This window comes from Erpetoichthys calabaricus, chromosome 10, assembly GCF_900747795.2.
Source record: "Erpetoichthys calabaricus chromosome 10, fErpCal1.3, whole genome shotgun sequence".
NCBI lineage: Eukaryota > Metazoa > Chordata > Cladistia > Polypteriformes > Polypteridae > Erpetoichthys > Erpetoichthys calabaricus.
The window spans coordinates 10300961-10318902 of record NC_041403.2 but is presented as its reverse complement, the minus strand read 5'-3'; the positions used below and the strand labels follow the sequence as shown (position 1 = coordinate 10318902).

The 17942-nt window shown below is 42.2% G+C and overlaps 1 protein-coding gene across 1 annotated transcript in view; it reads right to left on the bottom strand.

Annotated features, from left to right (window-relative positions):
* LOC114642703 (excitatory amino acid transporter 5-like) overlaps positions 1 to 17942 on the bottom strand; it is a 139636-nt gene that overhangs the window by 56887 nt on the left and 64807 nt on the right. The window contains exon 2 of the mRNA XM_051932721.1: positions 16081 to 16160. Coding sequence (XP_051788681.1) covers positions 16081 to 16160 — 80 coding nt within the window. The remainder of the gene's footprint in view (positions 1 to 16080; positions 16161 to 17942) is intronic.

Here is a 17942-nt window from a genome sequence, read left to right as displayed (position 1 = left end):
GTCGGCTTGCCGCCGAGGGGTTCTCGTCCTCGCGGAACGGTCCGCTGGTCCCTGGAGGTCTCAGCTAGCGGGGGTGTACTGTCACAGGTGGCTGGGTGCGGCCAGCAATCAGCCGCCTATTTAAGGAGCCACCGCCCTGCAATCAAGGCTGGAGTCGGGTGAGGAGGAAGACGAGGTCGGTGCAGAGGAGGCGAGGAGAGGCCCGAGAGTGATTTGTGTGAGAAGAAGAAAGTGGCTATTGAAAGCCTGGACTTTGGGAGACTGTGGGACTTGGTGGCGGTGCACGTCAGATTTTGTAAATAGTAGTGTTGTTAATAAACGTGTGGTGATGGAAGCATCGGTGTCCGCCTGTGTGTGTCCGGGCTGTCATATTTCACAATAGATAGATAGATAGATAGATAGATAGATAGATAGATACTTCATTAATCCCACGGGGAAATTCACATACTATTACATAGTACTATATATAATAATAGTAATAATAATAATAATACATTTTATTTACTGTATATAGCACCTTTCCCATGCTCAATGCACAATTATATTATATTATATTATATTATATTATATTATCCAATCCGCTATATCCCAACTACAGGGTCACGGGGGTCTGCTGGAGCCAATCCCTGCCAACACAGGAATGCAAGGCAGGAAACAAACCCTGGGCAGGGCACCAGCTCACCGCAGTATATTATATTATATTATATTATATTATATTATATTATATTATATTATATTATAATAATAGCAATAATAATAATAATAATAATAATAATCCATTTTATTTATATAGCACCTTTCCCATGGTCAATGCATAATTATATTATATTATATTATATTATATTATATTATATTATATTATATTATATTATATTATAATAAGAGTAATAATAATAATAATAATATATTTTATTTACTGTATATAGCACCTTTCCCATGGTCAAGGCACTATTACATTATATTTTACTAGCTGTTCCCTGCAGCCCCGCCCGTGTAGTTTGAAACAGGACTGACTTTAAAAATCAATAAACAAGCAGGTATTGCTAGCTAAGTGGAGGTGAGGAACACTCCAAAACACAGAGGTAGACCGGCTCCCCACTCCTGATGTCATGCTTCCCCTCCCCTTGGCCCGCAGCCTCTGTCTCGGATTACTGTGAGTATATCACTCGTGCAAGCGAACTATGATACTTAGCGCAATGAGATAAGTCACAAAATCAACCAGAATGTTCAAGCAAATTCTAGAAAAGAACCTAATCTAAATCTTTAAGTAGTTCTCTTGTGAAAAGCAGACAGACAGACAGGCAGATATTGGATTATATATATAGAGAGATATGAAAGTGTCAGGACAGGTCAGGGAGCATGTACTGGTGCAGCATGTCACACCCACCACATGATGAAATTACAACAGACACCTGGAATAAGTGACCAGCTAGTGTGGTAGACAGCAGGACTTTAGGGAGTTTGAAAACTCTTTTAGAAGAATGAAGTGGACAGGACTGGCGAGCTTTGTTGGGCTGAATGGCCTGTTCTCGTCTGATTGTTCTAATGTTCTAATGCCCAGCTCTCCTATGGCACCTTATCCAATGCTTTCTGAAAGTCCAGATAAATCATATCATCTGCTCCACTCCGGTCCACTGTCGCTCAGTCATTTCCTTAATTATTCCTTCCATTAATTTATTGAAGTTTACACAACCCTGGTTCAGACTAATATGGATGACAGTCTTTATTGAAATTCCTGTGTATTGTAGCAGAGTTACCATTAAGGCCATCGGGTGGAGGGATGGATGGCTCAATTTTCTCTTCCAATCTGCATGCCAGTCCTTCAGACGTGTTTTCTTCTTAACTCACTTACAGTTAATTTTCCATTTGGTTCCACTAAATGAGGATATGTGCCTAATGGAATGGGTGGTCCTGAAATGAAGCGTCTCTCTGAGCTGACTTAAATTTCCGCTAACCTTGGACTGATGGCGTCCGCAGACGTTAGTGTAAAATAAAGAATGGCAGCCTTGAGGGTGCTCTCAGGCGCCTTCACAAATGACAGGAGATCTGCGTGTGGCTCTTTGCACTAAGACAGCTCCGCGGCATCAGGCTAAATTGGTTTGTCACCCTTCTGCCTTCAATGTCGCAGATTAGAGTGCATCCTCGGGATTATCCGACACGTCTCAAGGCTAATACCCGGCAGTAATTTGACACTGAGAGCCCTGACACCCTCCTGAGCACTGCAGTTCGCTTCGGGGATTACCAAAGCTAGCTGGCAGAACTGGCCGGGGTCTCCTCTCTTGCCCTGTGTGGCACATTGTCATTATGGGGTATTGTGTGGAGAATTCTGAGGAAAAAAATGACTTTAATCCATTTTGGAATAAGGCTGTAACATAACAAAATGTGGAAAAAGTGATGTGCTGTTAATACTTTCTGGATGCACTGTGTATATATATATATATATTGTGGCAGGCAGCCGGGCCCATGCCCTGCTGGGACACCCCTTCAGTATATGTTCCAGGGGCGCAAGGATGGGACACCCAGTGCCTCCCCCTGGACGCTAGATGGCAGCCTCCCTGGGTTACAGTGGTGCCTCGGACTCCCGCAGGGCTTCATGTGGGTTGGAGTTTGGTGCAGCCCTGTTGGGTTCCGCAGGCGCCGCCAGGGGGTGCTGCAGCGGGAGCTGCTGGGCCCTACTGAGCAGTTATTTCGCCACACCCGAAGGTGCAGCCGGGTGTCACTAATCAAGCACCTGGAGAACATCCATGTGCCTGATAAAAGGAGCCAGCGACCACCACTCAGGGGCCAGAATCAGGAGGAGGAGGATGAGGTTGCCTGGGAGGAGTGGTGGAGGAAGAAGAAGAGTGTGCTTTATTTGAGTTTGTGTATTAGTTGCTGTGCTTGGGACTGTGTACTGCCTGTAGGACACGGGGAAGAAAAATAAATAGTTTATTCATTTTAAGTGTGCCTCCGTGTCCAGTCTGTTTCAGGTCGGGCACCTATATAGCGCCTTTTCACAATATATTTATATATATATATATATATATATATATATATATATATATATATATATATATATACACTCACCGATCACTTTATTAGGTACACCATGCTAGTACCTAGTTAGACCCCCTTTTGCCCTCAGAACTGCCGTAATTCTTCATGATGTAGATTCACCAAGGTGCTGGAAACATTCCTCAAGTCCACATTGACATGAGAGCATCACACAGTTGCTGCAGATTTTGTCAGCTGCTCATCCATGATGTGAATCTCCTGTTCCACCACATCCCAAAGGTGCTCTACCGGATTGAGATCTGGTGACTGTGAAGGCCATTTGAGTCCAGTGAACTCATTGTCATGTTCAAGAAAGCAGATTGAGATGACGTGAGCTTTGTGACATGGCGGGTTATCCTGCTGGAAGGAGCCATCAGAAGATGGGGACACTGCGGTCATAAAAGGATGGACGTGGTCAGTGACAATACTCAGGTAGGCTGTGGTATGTAAACGATGCTCAGTTGGTACTAAGGGTCCCAAAGTGTGCCAAGAAAATATCACAGACACCATCACACTACCACCAGGTTGAACTGTTGATCCAAGGCAGGATGGCTCCATGCTTTCAGGTTGTTGAGGCCAAATTCTGACCCTGCGATCTGAATGTCACAGCAGAATCGAGACTCGTCAGGCCAGACAACGTTTTTCCAGTCTTCTATTGTCCAATTCTGGTGTGAATTGTAGCCTCTGTTGCCTGTTGTTAGCTGACAGGAGTTTCACCCTCTGTGGTCTCCTGCTGCTGTAGCCCACCTGCTTCATGGTCTGATGTGTTGTGTGTTCAGAGCTGCTCTTCTGCACACCTCCCTTGTAACGAGTGCTTATTTGAGTTCCTGTTGCCTTTCTATCAGCTCAGACCAGTCTGGCCATTCTCCTCTGACCTCTGCCATCAACAAGACATTTTCCCCCACTGGATATTTTCCCTTTTTTGGACCATCCTCTATAGACCCTAGACATGGTTGTGACCCTAGACATGGTTGTGCGTGAAATCCCAGCAGATCAGCAGTTTGTGAAATACTCAGAGCAGCCCGTCTGGCACCAACAACTATGTCACATTCAGAGTCACTTCAGTCCCCTTTCTTCTTCGCCATCCTGACGCTCGGTTTGAACTTCAGCAGGTCATCTTGACAAGGCCTGCAGGCCAAAATGCATTGAGTTGCTGCCGTGTGATTGGCTGGTTATATACAGTATGTGTGTTAACAAGCAGTTGAAGGGGTGTATCTAATAAAGTGGCCGGTGAGTGTATATTTCTTTAGTCTGAAGCGCCTTTTAATGAAAGCAGAACCAGATTTTTCACCTATGAACAGCAGAGACTCTCTAGCTGATACCGCGTTGTCCTCAGGAGAGAACGACAGGCACAGCTGTGTGTTCTAAGTCTCTAAAGATGATTCCGATTTAAAGGTCAGAGGGTCCTTGGGGAATAGAAAAGAGAAAAAAATAATTCTGCTTAAGCTGGAGAAGAAAAAAAAAACAATTTGCAGGGGTCCCAAGGCCAAAAGACCACCCAGTCCCCACACAGGCTCATGCTTGTCTACAGTTCATCTAAATTGTGCTCTCTCCAGGTTGGATGCTGCATATGTGCGCAAAAGGTAAATGGTTTACCAGTTGCTACAGTTTTGCAATAAATCCCATGGCTGGTGGTGGTGTAGCCATCCCTTCAAGATGAACGCTTCCTCTTCTTTGTTTCCACTGATGCCCGCAGGTCCAGTGTAGGAGAATGGCTATGTCATATGCATATTCACTCGTTTTAATATGGGGTGGAGATGTTATCATGAACGGTGTGAAAATGCTAGCATGGGTGGAGATCGTAGTCATTTCAAAATGCAGCTTGTAAATGAAAATGTAGCAGTGTGAACATCGCCACAATGTGTAGGGGGCTTGCACATCATCCTGAGTTGTCTCCTGTCCTTAATGGAAAACCCTGGAATGAACTGAGCGGTCTTGACAAGAGTGTTATTAGAGATTAGCAAAACACCGAAGTGTTGTTTTGCATAAAGTTAGTTTCATGTCAATGATATTAAAGTTCATGCAATTTCACACTGGATTATTGGAGCTTCATGGAAGGAGCCATGGAAGACCAGGGTGGCAGCAGCAGTGTTAGAAGGCAGCCGAGGAAAGAGACAGCATCCATTTAATGGCGCTGAGCTGGATGCCTAATACAGACATCTGGAGACAAGCAGGAGTGAATTTTGCTCAGAACTGGGAGGGGCCAATTAGACGGCTCACTGAGTGTCACATTTCTAAACTTCATTAGCCTACTCTACTCAGCTCAGTTCTGCATCTTCTCACCAGTCAGACTCTTTTCCTTCAGATCATCTTTTCCTTTCTCAATCCTCCTCCGCTTTGGCCTCCCCTGCTTTCTCTTCTCCTGAACTTCCATTCCCATCACTCTTTTGCCTCCATATTCCTTATCCTTCCTCATCACATGTCCATACCACTTCAACCTCCTTTCCTGTACTTTCTTAGTCATCTTGCCCACTTTTGTTGAACCTCTGATTGTCTCATTTCTTATTCTGTCTTTCTTTGTATCTCCAGTATTCTCTTTACTGCCTCATCTAACTTCTTCTCTTCCACTCCCTTTACTGCCCGTGTCTCAGCTCCATAAATCATTGCTGGTCTTACCACTGTCTTAAAAATCCAAACTTTGGCCTTCACCTTAATTCTTTGATCACACAATACTGATACCTTCTTGCAATTGTTCCATCCACACTGCACTCCATGAGTTATCTCTACATCTAATTTTACATCTTGGACTACTACATCTTCTTCTCTTCATCTTTTCCCACTTCTATGTGGGGTTGTTTGCTTCATCAACCTTCTCCACTCGGCTCTGTCCTGCATCTCCTGCTCAGTCAGACCCTCCTCCTTCAGATCTTCTTTTACTTTATCCATCCACCTCTGCTTTGGCCTCCCCTGTTTTCTCTTTTCCTGGACTTCCACTCCCATCACTCTTTTGCCCATATATTCCTTGTCCCTCCTCATCACATGTCCTTAACCACTTCAATCTCCTTTCCTGCCCTTTCTTAGACAACTTGCCCAGTTTTGTTGTATCTCTAATTGTCTTATTTCATATTCTGTTCTTCTTGGTATCTCCAACATTCTCATTTCTGTCACACCTAACTTCTTCTTCTCATGCTGTACCACCTTCACTTCCAGTGTCTCAGCTCCCTAAATCATTGCTGGTCTTACCACAGTCTTAATAATCCAAACTTTGATCTTCATCTTAATTCTTCAATCACATGATACTCCTGATATCTTCTTCTAATTGTTCCATACACATTGCTCTCTGTGGGTTATCCCTGCATCTAATTTTTCTCATTGGACTAAAACTTCATCTTCTTCTTCATCTTTTCCCACTTCTACTGTATGTGGTTGATGCGCTTGATCCGCATTCTACACTCAGCTCTGTCCTGCACATCCTGCTCAGTCAGACTCTCCTACTTCAGATCTTCTTTTACTTTATCCATCCACCTCCGCTTTGTCCTCCCGTTTTCTCTTTTCCTGGACTTCCACTCCCATCAATCTATTGCTCTCATATTCCTTGTCTCTCCTCATCTTTTGCCCATACCACTTTAACCTACTTTCCTGCACTTTCCTAGACATCTTGCCCAGTTTTGTTGTACCTCTGATTGTTTCATTTCTTATTCTGTCCTTCTTTGTATCTCCACATCCTCTTTACTGCCTCATCTAGCGTCTTCTCCTTTGCTCCCTTAACTGCTCATGTCTCAGTTCCATACATCATTGCTGGTCTTACCAGTGTCTTAAAAATCCAAACTTTGACTTTCACCTTAATTCTTCGATCATCATGATGCTCGTGATACCTTCTTCTAATTGTTCCATCCACACTGCACTCTATGGGTTATCTCTACATCTAATTGTTCTCATTGGGCTACCACTTCTTTTCTCTCTTCTAATTGAGGTTGATGTACCTGATCAACCTTCTGCACTCAGTTCGGTCCTGCATTTCCTCCCTAGTCAGACTCTTCTCCTTCAGATCTTCTACTACTTTATCCATTCCACCTCCACTTTGGCCTCCCTCACTTTCTTTTCCCCTGGACTTCCACTCCTTTAACTCTTTTGCCCACATTTACCTTGTCCCTCCTCATCACAAGTCCATACCACGTCAATCTACTTTACTGCACTTTCTTAGACATCTTGTACCTTAGTTTTGTTGTACCTCTGATTGTCTCATTTCTTATTCTGTCCAACTTTGTATCTCCAGCATTCTCATTTCTGCCACATCTAACAATCTTCTTTTCTGCTTCCTTTACTGCCCGTGTCTCAGCTCCATCCATCATTGCTGATCTTACCACTGTCTTAAAAATCCGAACTTTGACCTTCACCTTAATTCTTCAATCACATGATACTCCTGATACCTTCTTGTAATTGTTCCATCTACACTGCACTCTATGGGTTATCTCTACATCTAATTTTTCTCATTGGGCTACTGCTTCTTCTTCATCATCATCTTTTCCCACTTCTATGTGTGGTCGATGTGCCTGATCAACCTTCTCCACTCAGCTCAGTCCTGCACCTCTTCACCAGTCAGTCCTTCTCCTTCAGATCTTCTTTTACTTTATCCATTCACCTCCACTTTGGACTCTCTCACTTTCTCTTCTCCTGGACTTCCACCCCCATCACTCCTTTGCCCACATATTCCTTGTCTCTCCTCATCACATGTCTATACCACATCAACCTGCTTTTCTGTCCTTTCTTAAACATCTTGCTCAGTTTTGTTGTACCCCTGATTATCTGATTTCTTATTATATCCTTCTTTGTAACTCCACACTTCCATCTCCACCTCATCCTTATCACATCCAACTTCTTCTCCTGCGCTCCCTTCACTGTCCATGTCTCAGCTCCATCGATCATCGCATGTCTCACCACAGTCTTGGAAACCCTACTGCGTTTTCATCTTGCTTGTTTAATTGTTGAGACTTCATGAGAGGAGTTCTTACATAAATGTGGAAGTAAACCAACATGATACCAAGCATGTTGAGGGAAAAACGTACTCTTATTTGGTCTTTCAAGCGAAAATGGCCTCAGGGGGTGAAAGGTTATTGCGGAAGAAGACAAACAGTGAGGGCCCGCGCACAGCTGGTGTTCTTTTAAAAAGGCTGAATCTTCTAAATTTGAAAATGTCACGTGTACGCTATTTTAAAATGTGTGAGTAATCTCAATACACAGATCAATGGTCAATGACTTTGTTGTCTTGAAAAAAGTAAACATTTTCCGTATGTCTTTATAATTTTATTTTCCGGTGGTACTCCATGCCCCATAGCCTCCATTATAAAGCACCACACTGGACAAGATGGTTTGAAAAATGTACAGAAAACTCTTAACTCTAGAACACAATCACATGGTGAATGCCTGTGTACCATTAAAGTGAACTTATCCTTTAACGGAGCCCACCGCACTGCAGCTATGTGGTCCTTGTTATAAGGTCAGTCTAGTAAAGCCGACTAATTTTATTTTACGTTATATTAAAAAGTGGCAGAGCAGACTTGGGCTTGCGTGCATAGCCCCCCCTACCCGGCCCCCCTACAAGTAAACATGAACATCAGCACCACCTGATTTGCTGGAATTAATTCTCATCTTAATACAAAATATGAATGCTGGTAATGAGAGATTTATTCCTTTTTAATCTCTCTGGATGACGAGAAAGCATCTGTGAGTGCATGGAAAGTGATATTTAGGTCACCCTACCCAGTGATTCCACAAGCCAGATTTAGTGGCAACAGGGGCGGGGCACAGTTCATTTTGGGTGGTTTTCTGTAATCGCTGCCAGGCTACTTTTAATGTAGGCTCATTAGACTGTAGCCATGCTGACGAACAAAAGAAAAGTCAAGCTGAAGACATGAATGGAATGGCGTACGTGTTAACATACTGCTTGAGACTGCTTAAGGGGGCCGACTTTGAATAGTGTACCGGGGGAATGATTTGGGTGTGACACAAGCATTTAAATGTGTTCCTGTTCTGGCCCAGAACTGACATTCATGACCTGCAAGCAAGAGCTTGGTCTCTTCTGGTCTTCCGCCATATAAGAACTCAGTATGACCCAGCGTGTTGGAGCAGAGAATGTAATAATAATAATAATAACAACAATAATAATAATAATAATAATAATAATAAAAGGGTGGAGCGGTGGTAGCGCTGCTGCCTTGCAGTAAGGAGACCTGGGTTCGCTACCCGGGTCCTCCCTGCGTGGAGTTTGCATGTTCTCCCCATGTCTGTTTGAGTTTCTCCTACAAATATTGTAAAGTGGTATAAGGTAGATGATAATTAAAAAAGGGCCCAAAACAGAGCTCTGGGGAATGCCACAGATGACTGGGGTGGGCTGTGATCTAAAATTCCCAAGCTGAACAATCTGGGTGTGATGAAGCAAACCAAGTGTAGGAAATACCACGGATTCCAACAGAAACTAATCTTTCTCTCCAAATGCTATGAGAGAATACGTCAAATGCCGCACTCAGGTCAAGTAACACCAGAACGGTCGACAACACCGAGTCAAATGTCATGCATGAGCCGGTTCTGAATCTGGAGACACTTCTTCTTATGTTATGTCTATTTAGGCTTCATGATATTGTTTCTGATAATCATTGTAAATCACTTGGGCTCTTAGTTCTTTTTCAAGTTGGCTCACGCTATTTATTATTTTTCCGAGTATTGTTTCTACTGTTTGTGGTATGTTCATACTATTTTTGCATATATATTTCTATTGTATATTTTTGGTTGTTTTTGTACAGTATTTACAACATATGTACTTCACAATTTTTTTTTATTGTCCATTGGCATGTATAGAACATTTATTTTTGAGTTTTGTTTTGCTGTGTGTTCATATTTTGTTGTATTACATGTAGGATATTAAATTTGGGGGAAAATACTAAATTTCCATATGTTGATTGTATTGGGTTTACTTCTTATAATAGTCTTATGTGCATTATTCCATTCTATAATAACTGCTTTAACTTTATTTAAATATATAGAGTGAAATTATATACTTTGACAATGTTTTTTCTTTTATACATTTAAAACACACACACACACACATTATATATATATATATATATATATATATATATATATATATATACTTTTTTGAGTTCTCCTTACTTTATCTTTTGGTGATTATCCCACTAAGCAGGTTTTTCATAGTTTTGCATTAGTGGTTGTCTTATTTTTGGATAACCTGCCTTTTGAGTTTGGGGCCTAGGCTGCCTGGGATGAGGCTTGTTTGATAGAACCCAAATTTTAGGGTACTGGTCTGACTTTTGTTAATTAATTTGGTGGCCTGCACCCCTTTCTGCTATCTTTGTGTTGAGGGATCACAGCAACAGTTCAATATCAAAATCCAAAAAACAGAGTAAAGAATCAAAAAAACTGAAAATCTACAAACATACTCACAATAACAATGTGTTGTATTTCAGCCAGGGTTCTCCTACTGGCTGTTCTGAGATGTTACATTTAATATGTGTTTCTTTATTATTTAGAACATTTCTGTGCTGTTATAATGTTTCCTGATCATAGGGATTATTTATTTCAAGGTATGTTTTGCATTTGGCCTCCGGCATGCTAAGATTCCGGTTACTGCTAGTTGCCATGGAACATCATTTCAGATGGTGTTCCGCCTTGCAATAAAAACTGCGACCCCTTCAATACCAGCATGACGATTCATTTGTACCTGTAAAAACTCAAATGAACACAGTGCGAATTTCTCTCTCTTGGATTTCTGGTTTCTGAACTTTCAGTTTTTCCTCTCTAACTTTGCTTTTTTGATTAACGATTAATGTCTTCTTGGTTTCAACTTGTTTCTGGCCTTGATTGTGCTTCATCTGCGGTTCTGGTCCTCTTCCAGCCTTTGGGCAGAATACTAACTGGAGTTCAAATGCCATTATTTCTGTTTATTTTTTTTAATTTGTTACGTTAACTTTGTTAAATATTTAGTTTCTAATTATCCAAGTATGTTTTACTATATTCCTTGTGTTTTGTGGGAGGTTCATCAAGGCCCGCCCATCACTGTCAGGCCTATAACGGCTGAGTAAAACCCACAGTCCCTTGCGGTTCATTAAATGCATTAGGTGTGCAGTGAGTTCTCTTGTGCTCTGTTGATTATTTTTGGGATTCCTGGATTTTTTTCTCTGTCTGTTGACCATTCTTTTTGCAGTGGGTATTGGGACTTTGCTTTTGGGTATTGCCTTCGCTGCTCCTCTGAGGATTTTATCATTTAACAAATCTTTTTATTTATAAAGACTAGGGGGCCTAGACCCCTGCTTGCTTCACTCGCCAACCCCCGAGTGGGTGCTACGTGCTAGCCACATTTGCGGGTCTGCCGCTCGCGTATGGGGAAGTGGATGTACAATTTAAACAGATTGTTATTTTTATGGGAATTGTTACATATGCATAATAGAACTAACTATTTTACATTACAGCGAGTAATTAACCATAATAAAAAATAGTAAAACGTAATAAATTGAAAGAAAATTATGTTTCATGTTGCGTTAGAGGTATTCGTTGAGTTATGCATTTTCGTTCTGTTTGTCTTTCAAATTAACACGCAAATACTTTTTACACTTACACTTTTATTGTAAAACTTCAGTAAAAACAATATTTGGAATTTACTTTTCTTCAATATCACTTTGAATTTTGATTCCGTGTTTGGCCTTACATCGCGACAACCGAACATATAACTGCCCGTGAGTGAATATCGTTTCTTTCTCTATAAGAAATAAATCGACTTTTTCAAATGTTTGTCTCTGTGATTTGTTAATTGTCATAGCAAAAGCTATTCTAACTGGAAACTGTAAACGTTTTAATACGAATGACATGTCAAGATCTCCTTTGCTGTCTAAGGTTATCCCCTGAAGATGTTCTACATTACCTTTCTTGTTGCCTGTTAAAATTTTACATGCCAGAATTGATCGACCAATTTTGAATACAGCTAATCTTGTCCTATTGCATAGCCCATCACTCAGACATAAATTATGCAATATCATTATATATATATATATATATATATACACTCTTCTTTCAACAGTAGTTCATGCGGTGGAAGACCAGACGGTGTTAACGGTTGTAGATATTCTTCGTGATATTATAAGTTGATGTTTACATCTTCTGCACCATCACCACCAACTGTTTCAGCATAGTCTATTGACACGCATTTAACCAATTTGCTGTGTAACCGATCGACAATTTTTGCATTAATTTGTTTGAGTTCATTGTTTCTCGTTGCTAGGATTGCCCGCGTACTCATTTCCTCTGTTGATAACCCTTCAGAATGAAATTCTTCAATAAGATTTGGACATAATAAGTCTTCTATTATTGGGAACTTAAAGTGAGGAAAATGTTAAAATGTATAAGAGATGAGAGCGCAGGAACTGTGATGACAAAAGCATTCACACGAATGAGAGGTGAGAGAGCGGGTCTTGAGAAAATCTCTTGGCAATAGTCTTGTCTCGTCTCAAGATTTTCTTTTATAATAGAGATTATTTGTTGCCCTCTTTGAAACTAGCTGAGATTTGATGTTTTTTCCCCCTCTAGGGGCATTGTTAGAATATTTTTGAGATTTTGTATTTGGGACGTCCCTAGTTTATAATGTAATGGTTCTCCAATAACACTTAATGTCAATCTGGCGGATTGGACCCTCTTCCTCGCATATATAGGCTGTTGGTGTTCCTCTAATTGATACTATACTGAGTCAAGGCAAGACTCAGAAAAGATGTGGTCAAAGATAGGCAGAGGTCAATACTAAAAAGACAGTCGACCAATCATCAAAAGAAATTAGAACCCTAACCCAAACAAATCAAAGTCTGAAGCTAGAAGAAAAAGTCTATTAGAAAAACCAACAAGTCAGCTGGAGAAAACAGAGAATCCTAATAACAGGTGGTTAGGAAACCTTTGAGTCAATCACTGAGTCCAAAGGAAGTCATGCCTTGTGCACCCCAGGGGGCTGCTGGGATGGATCGCTATGGCAACAGCCAACACTAACTCAACTCATAAGTCGGCGACTAATAAACAAAATGGTGTTTTGATAAGGCGAGTTAAAACTTTAATTTTTCAACCTCTGTGAAGTTCCGATTTCTCATGGCACACAACCCCATGATCCATGTAAAACATGTACCCATCAACCATAGAAAAGACAGGAAAAATAAAAGAAAATAACTCATTATAACAGATACATCATGGTGTTCCTGCTGTTATGACGTGGTGTTGTCCAAATGGTGAAAGAGGTATGAGACCCCCTAAAGGGCTTTACTGGCCAATCCAGGCCTCACCCCACTGGGCTCAATCCAAGCTCCACTGGCTTGCCAAAAAAGGGATATGCCTCAAACCAGAATATAAATGTTCCAAATAATTAACATAAGCCTCACAAGTGGAAGGATGACTTGTAAACCCTCAGCTTGTATTAAAAAGGGCAAACAAAGAATCTTTTTGAATTAAGGATTTATTAACAAAACAAAAAAAAAAATAAGGGAAAAATGCTAACAGAGTCCAAAAAAGAAAGCAAGAAAGGATTTTCCTAAAAAGACAATCCACAGCAAACAAATCCAATACACAAACCAGAAGAAGAGTCCAATAAGAAAGCAAAAGAAAAAAACCAGTAAGTCAACAAATAAAACAAAACTCATATAAACAAATGACCTCTGACTTCTGAGCCTTCTCAGCAGACTTATATAGCCTGGGGGAGGGCTCAAGAGCGATGATGTCAGAGGGTGAGGCCCACTTCCTGGGGCTCCACCCACAAAGAACAGTAGAATGTTTAAAGTTAAAGGACACCATTACACAATTATCATAGAAACCAACAGAAATAGCATAACACCGACGAACTGACAAAGGATTGAAAGGGCAAAACAGGAGAGAGACGTGAAAGAGAAAAAGGACAAAAGCAGAAAAATGGAAAAGAACCACAAAAATAAAGCCAACAAAGCAGCATTGGTACAGCACGTTGCTGCACCCACCACATAATGAAACAGCTCAGGATTCTGGTTGGCATCCCCCAGGCAGACATGTGGTCCATTGCCACCCTTTATCTGCCACAGCCAGGTGTTATGTGGGCGTCCTCTTGACCTGGTCCAGCCACTCGGGTCCTTAACAATGAAAGTCCTGTGAGCTGGATCACCTTCAGGGAATTGCACCACATGTCCGTAGTGCCGTAACTGATGCTCCATCACAATACAGGTAATGTGCCTTATTCAGGACTCCGTGAGCAACACAAAGTCAGACAAGTGGGACCCAAGGATTCTCTGAAGAGACACACATGAAGGAGTCCAGTTTTCGTCTCAGGTCACTGGATAGTGTCGATGTCTCGCAACCGTATAGCATGACAGGAAGCTCCAGGACTCTAAAGACTTGGACCTTCGTCATTTTGCAGAGATATTGGGAGTGCCACACACCTCTTTCCGGTAACCTCATGACCCCCCATGCTCTCCCAGTCTGTCTACTGACTTCATAGGAAGAGTCACCAGAGACATGAATGTCACTGCTGAGGTAAGTAAACCTCTCAATGAGGTTGACACTCTCTCTGAAGACAGACGCACTGCTGATGGCCGTGCCCAAGAGCTCATTAAAGGCCTGGTTCTTGGTTTTTATCAGGATACTCGGAAGCTCAGAAACTGAGACTCCTCGCTCAGCCTCTCAAGATCCCCGATCAGAACCTCCATTGACACCGCAAAGATTACAGCATTCTGAGCAAAGTCAAGATCAGTGAATCTCTCTTCACCAGCAGATACCCCACAGCTCCATGCCCCTTAACCAACACCAAGTCCATACAAGCACAGAACAGAGTAGGAGCAGAACACACTGCTGATGAACCCCAGAATCAACTGGGAAAAACACAGAGGTTCTGCCTCCACTCTGCACTCACAGTACCAGTGTACAGGCCGGCCGTGACATCCAGCAGCTTCAGGGGGATCCCAAGAAGTCTCCAGATGTTCCACAGGGCCGCTCTGATGTTTATGAAAATCGACAAAGGCTGCAAAGAAGCTCTGAAGACATGAAAATAATAATAAAAAAACAACACAGATAAAACAAAATACATAAACCAGCGTTAATTCATGACATCTATTCCCTGATCATCTACATAAAGGAGACGGGGCACATAACTGAATGCACAGATACATAAATAAGCATAATCCATACTATATAAACTTAAAACATAAATCATTAACATAATAGCGATACGATCGAGAGCCCCAACAAGGAGTTATCATGAGGACAATCCTGTTAGCAAACCAATAACATCCATCCATTTTCTAATCCAACATATCTGAAGTAGAGTTGCGGGACAGTTGGAGCCCATCCTAGCAATCACTGAATGCAAAGCCAGAACAACCCCTGCACAAGGTGCAAGCTCCACACAGAGCAAACACACTCACAAACACACACGGACCAACAGCAACCTACTTGCTTGCTTGTTTTTGGACTGTGAGAGGAAACTGATTGACCCAGAGGATACACATATGAACATGGGGTGAACATGCAAACTTCATACCGGGAGCACCAGGGATGCAAACCCAGGTCTCCCTCCTCACTGCGAGGCACTGTGCCACCCTCCAACTAATGACAGTGTAGTCTAATGACACTGTGCAAAGACACCATGCCATTAAGTCATTGAGGACACATAATTGATAACAAACAACAAGCCATCCAAAGATGATGCTGCCATAAAAACGGCAAGTCATACCAGAAAGTTGGAAACAAAAGGATACAAAGAGAAGCGACATCTATGACCCAACTGCCACACCTTCATGTGGGCAGTCCACGCAAATGATAAGCCACACCAAAGACACTATGAGTGCCTCCCCGTCCCTGTGACCCAGCAGCTAAGCGAGAGACCCCATGGCTCTGTCCTCCAACATACAATGAAAAGTCCTCCTAAGTTCTACAGTCCTCGCATTCTGAGGTTTCAGTCTCTCTTGGTCACATCAGTGTGCCCTGCAACCTCACATAGTGTGACAGTTCCACCGTTGTTGGACTGTGGACATGACTTCCTGCCTATCAACACTGTTGGGTTCATCGTGGCCTATGAATGAACTTTATGAAACATAAACCTACCTGGAAACCACCAGAGGAAGGATCAGCATCTTTAACATCCTCATCAGGAGCTCTCCAGGAAACTGGAAGTATTTTATTTCCTATTGGAGACCAAAAACAGGACAAAGATGACATTAGTGGAGAACATTTGATGCTGTGTCAGAATGTACCAACAATGCAAGAGGAACTCTAAATAGATTACAAATTAGTAGAATGTGGTGGATGTCCAGGGCTGGATGATACCTCTACCGTGGAAGGACTGGGGGAGAGAATTTACTCAGGGCATTACCTCCCCCGGAACGCTAGGTGGTAGCCCCCTTGGATTGCAGCAATGCCTCTGACTCTCTCAGGGCTCCATGGGAGTTGGAGTTTCGCACAGCCCTTTTGGGTTCCGTGGGCATTGCCAGGGGGTGCTGCAGGTACTGCTGAGCCCTTTGTTGCAGCACTTCTTCCCCACATGGAAGTGTTGCTAGAAAAAGGCCACTGGACACACTTGGAACACTTCCGGGTGTCCTATAAAAGGAGCCTGCTGCACTACTCCGGGAGCCCAAGTCGGGAGGAGGTGGAGGATGAAGCCTTCCAGGAGGAGTGGAGATGAATTGAGACGAAGAGAAAGAGAGAAAGAAGAAGAAAAGTGTGTACTGTGTCTGTGTTTTAACTGGGCTGTACAGGTGGGAAATGGAAAAAAGCGTTTTCCACGAGGAAAAAAATAAATAAATAAAAACATGTGCGCAGAACTTGTATCCTGTATCTGTCTGGAGGAGTTTGTTTGAGATACTAAAGAGCCAGTTGAAAATTTAGCACCAAAGGCACCACGCAGATGCCATGGGCGCGACGGAGCTGAATAATGAATGAGAAAAAGGCAGCTTTATTAGACATCGAGAATGTATCTACGAGGGCAAGTCAATAATTATCATATTTTTTGCTTGGGTTAGCGGTACAGATTTCCGCTCCAATCTCCATTTGTACCAAAGAAGAAGAATGAGTGACGATCCACTTTTTATAGGCTGAACATGTACCAGGGGTTGAAATCTTCATCGGTTTATCAGGATCATAGTAGAGACCTGCTGAATGTTGTTGTTGGCGGTGGTGAACGTTCCACGCCTTCCTTGTGCTTAACACTGCAAACTTCTCACTCCTTTAGTAAACACTCCACCACGGCAAGACACTGTTTCCATAGTGTACTGAAAGTCTTCTATGGATTACAACCTCTGGTACGCCTTCAGCCCATAAAAAGTGGATCACTGCTCTTAGGTGCAAACGGAAAGTGGTGCGGCCATTTTTATTCCTAGAAGGAGCAAGAGAGACTGACTGATTGTGGTGGAGTGATATAATATACTGTAAGTTAATAAATATTTTGTTTCTCTTTATTTGTTAAATTAGCATTTCATTTGCAACAATATTTCAAGAGAAACAAAAATGGAAAAAACAGTTTTCTTTTTCTCTACCCCCAATGCTTTAGGAATGCTGTTTTTTTATGAGGGAAGTGCTGGCCACTTGTGTCAGAGAGGGTGAGTTTTATTGCTTATCGATGGCTTGCATTTCCATTCTTGGTTGAAAGAATAGACTGAGGTGGCTGTCACTGCCTGAGGTATTCCATTGGTGAAGGAAGGTGTGTGTGTTTGTCAGGGACAATAAAGAGAAAGGCTTGTAAAGGCCTGTGCTCTCATTGCCATGTTACTTCATGACGAAAGCAGACCTGATCAGGAAGAATCGAATGTGACTATAAGTTATTGCACCACCTGAAATTACACATTAAGGTTTTGTTTTACAAGGTGTCGCAGTAGAGGCTTTTGTCCACCTCTTGAACTCTCAGGTACCACTCCAGACACGAGGTAAAAGCACAATAACTATTTATTTTCTTATAGTACAGTGCACAAAGT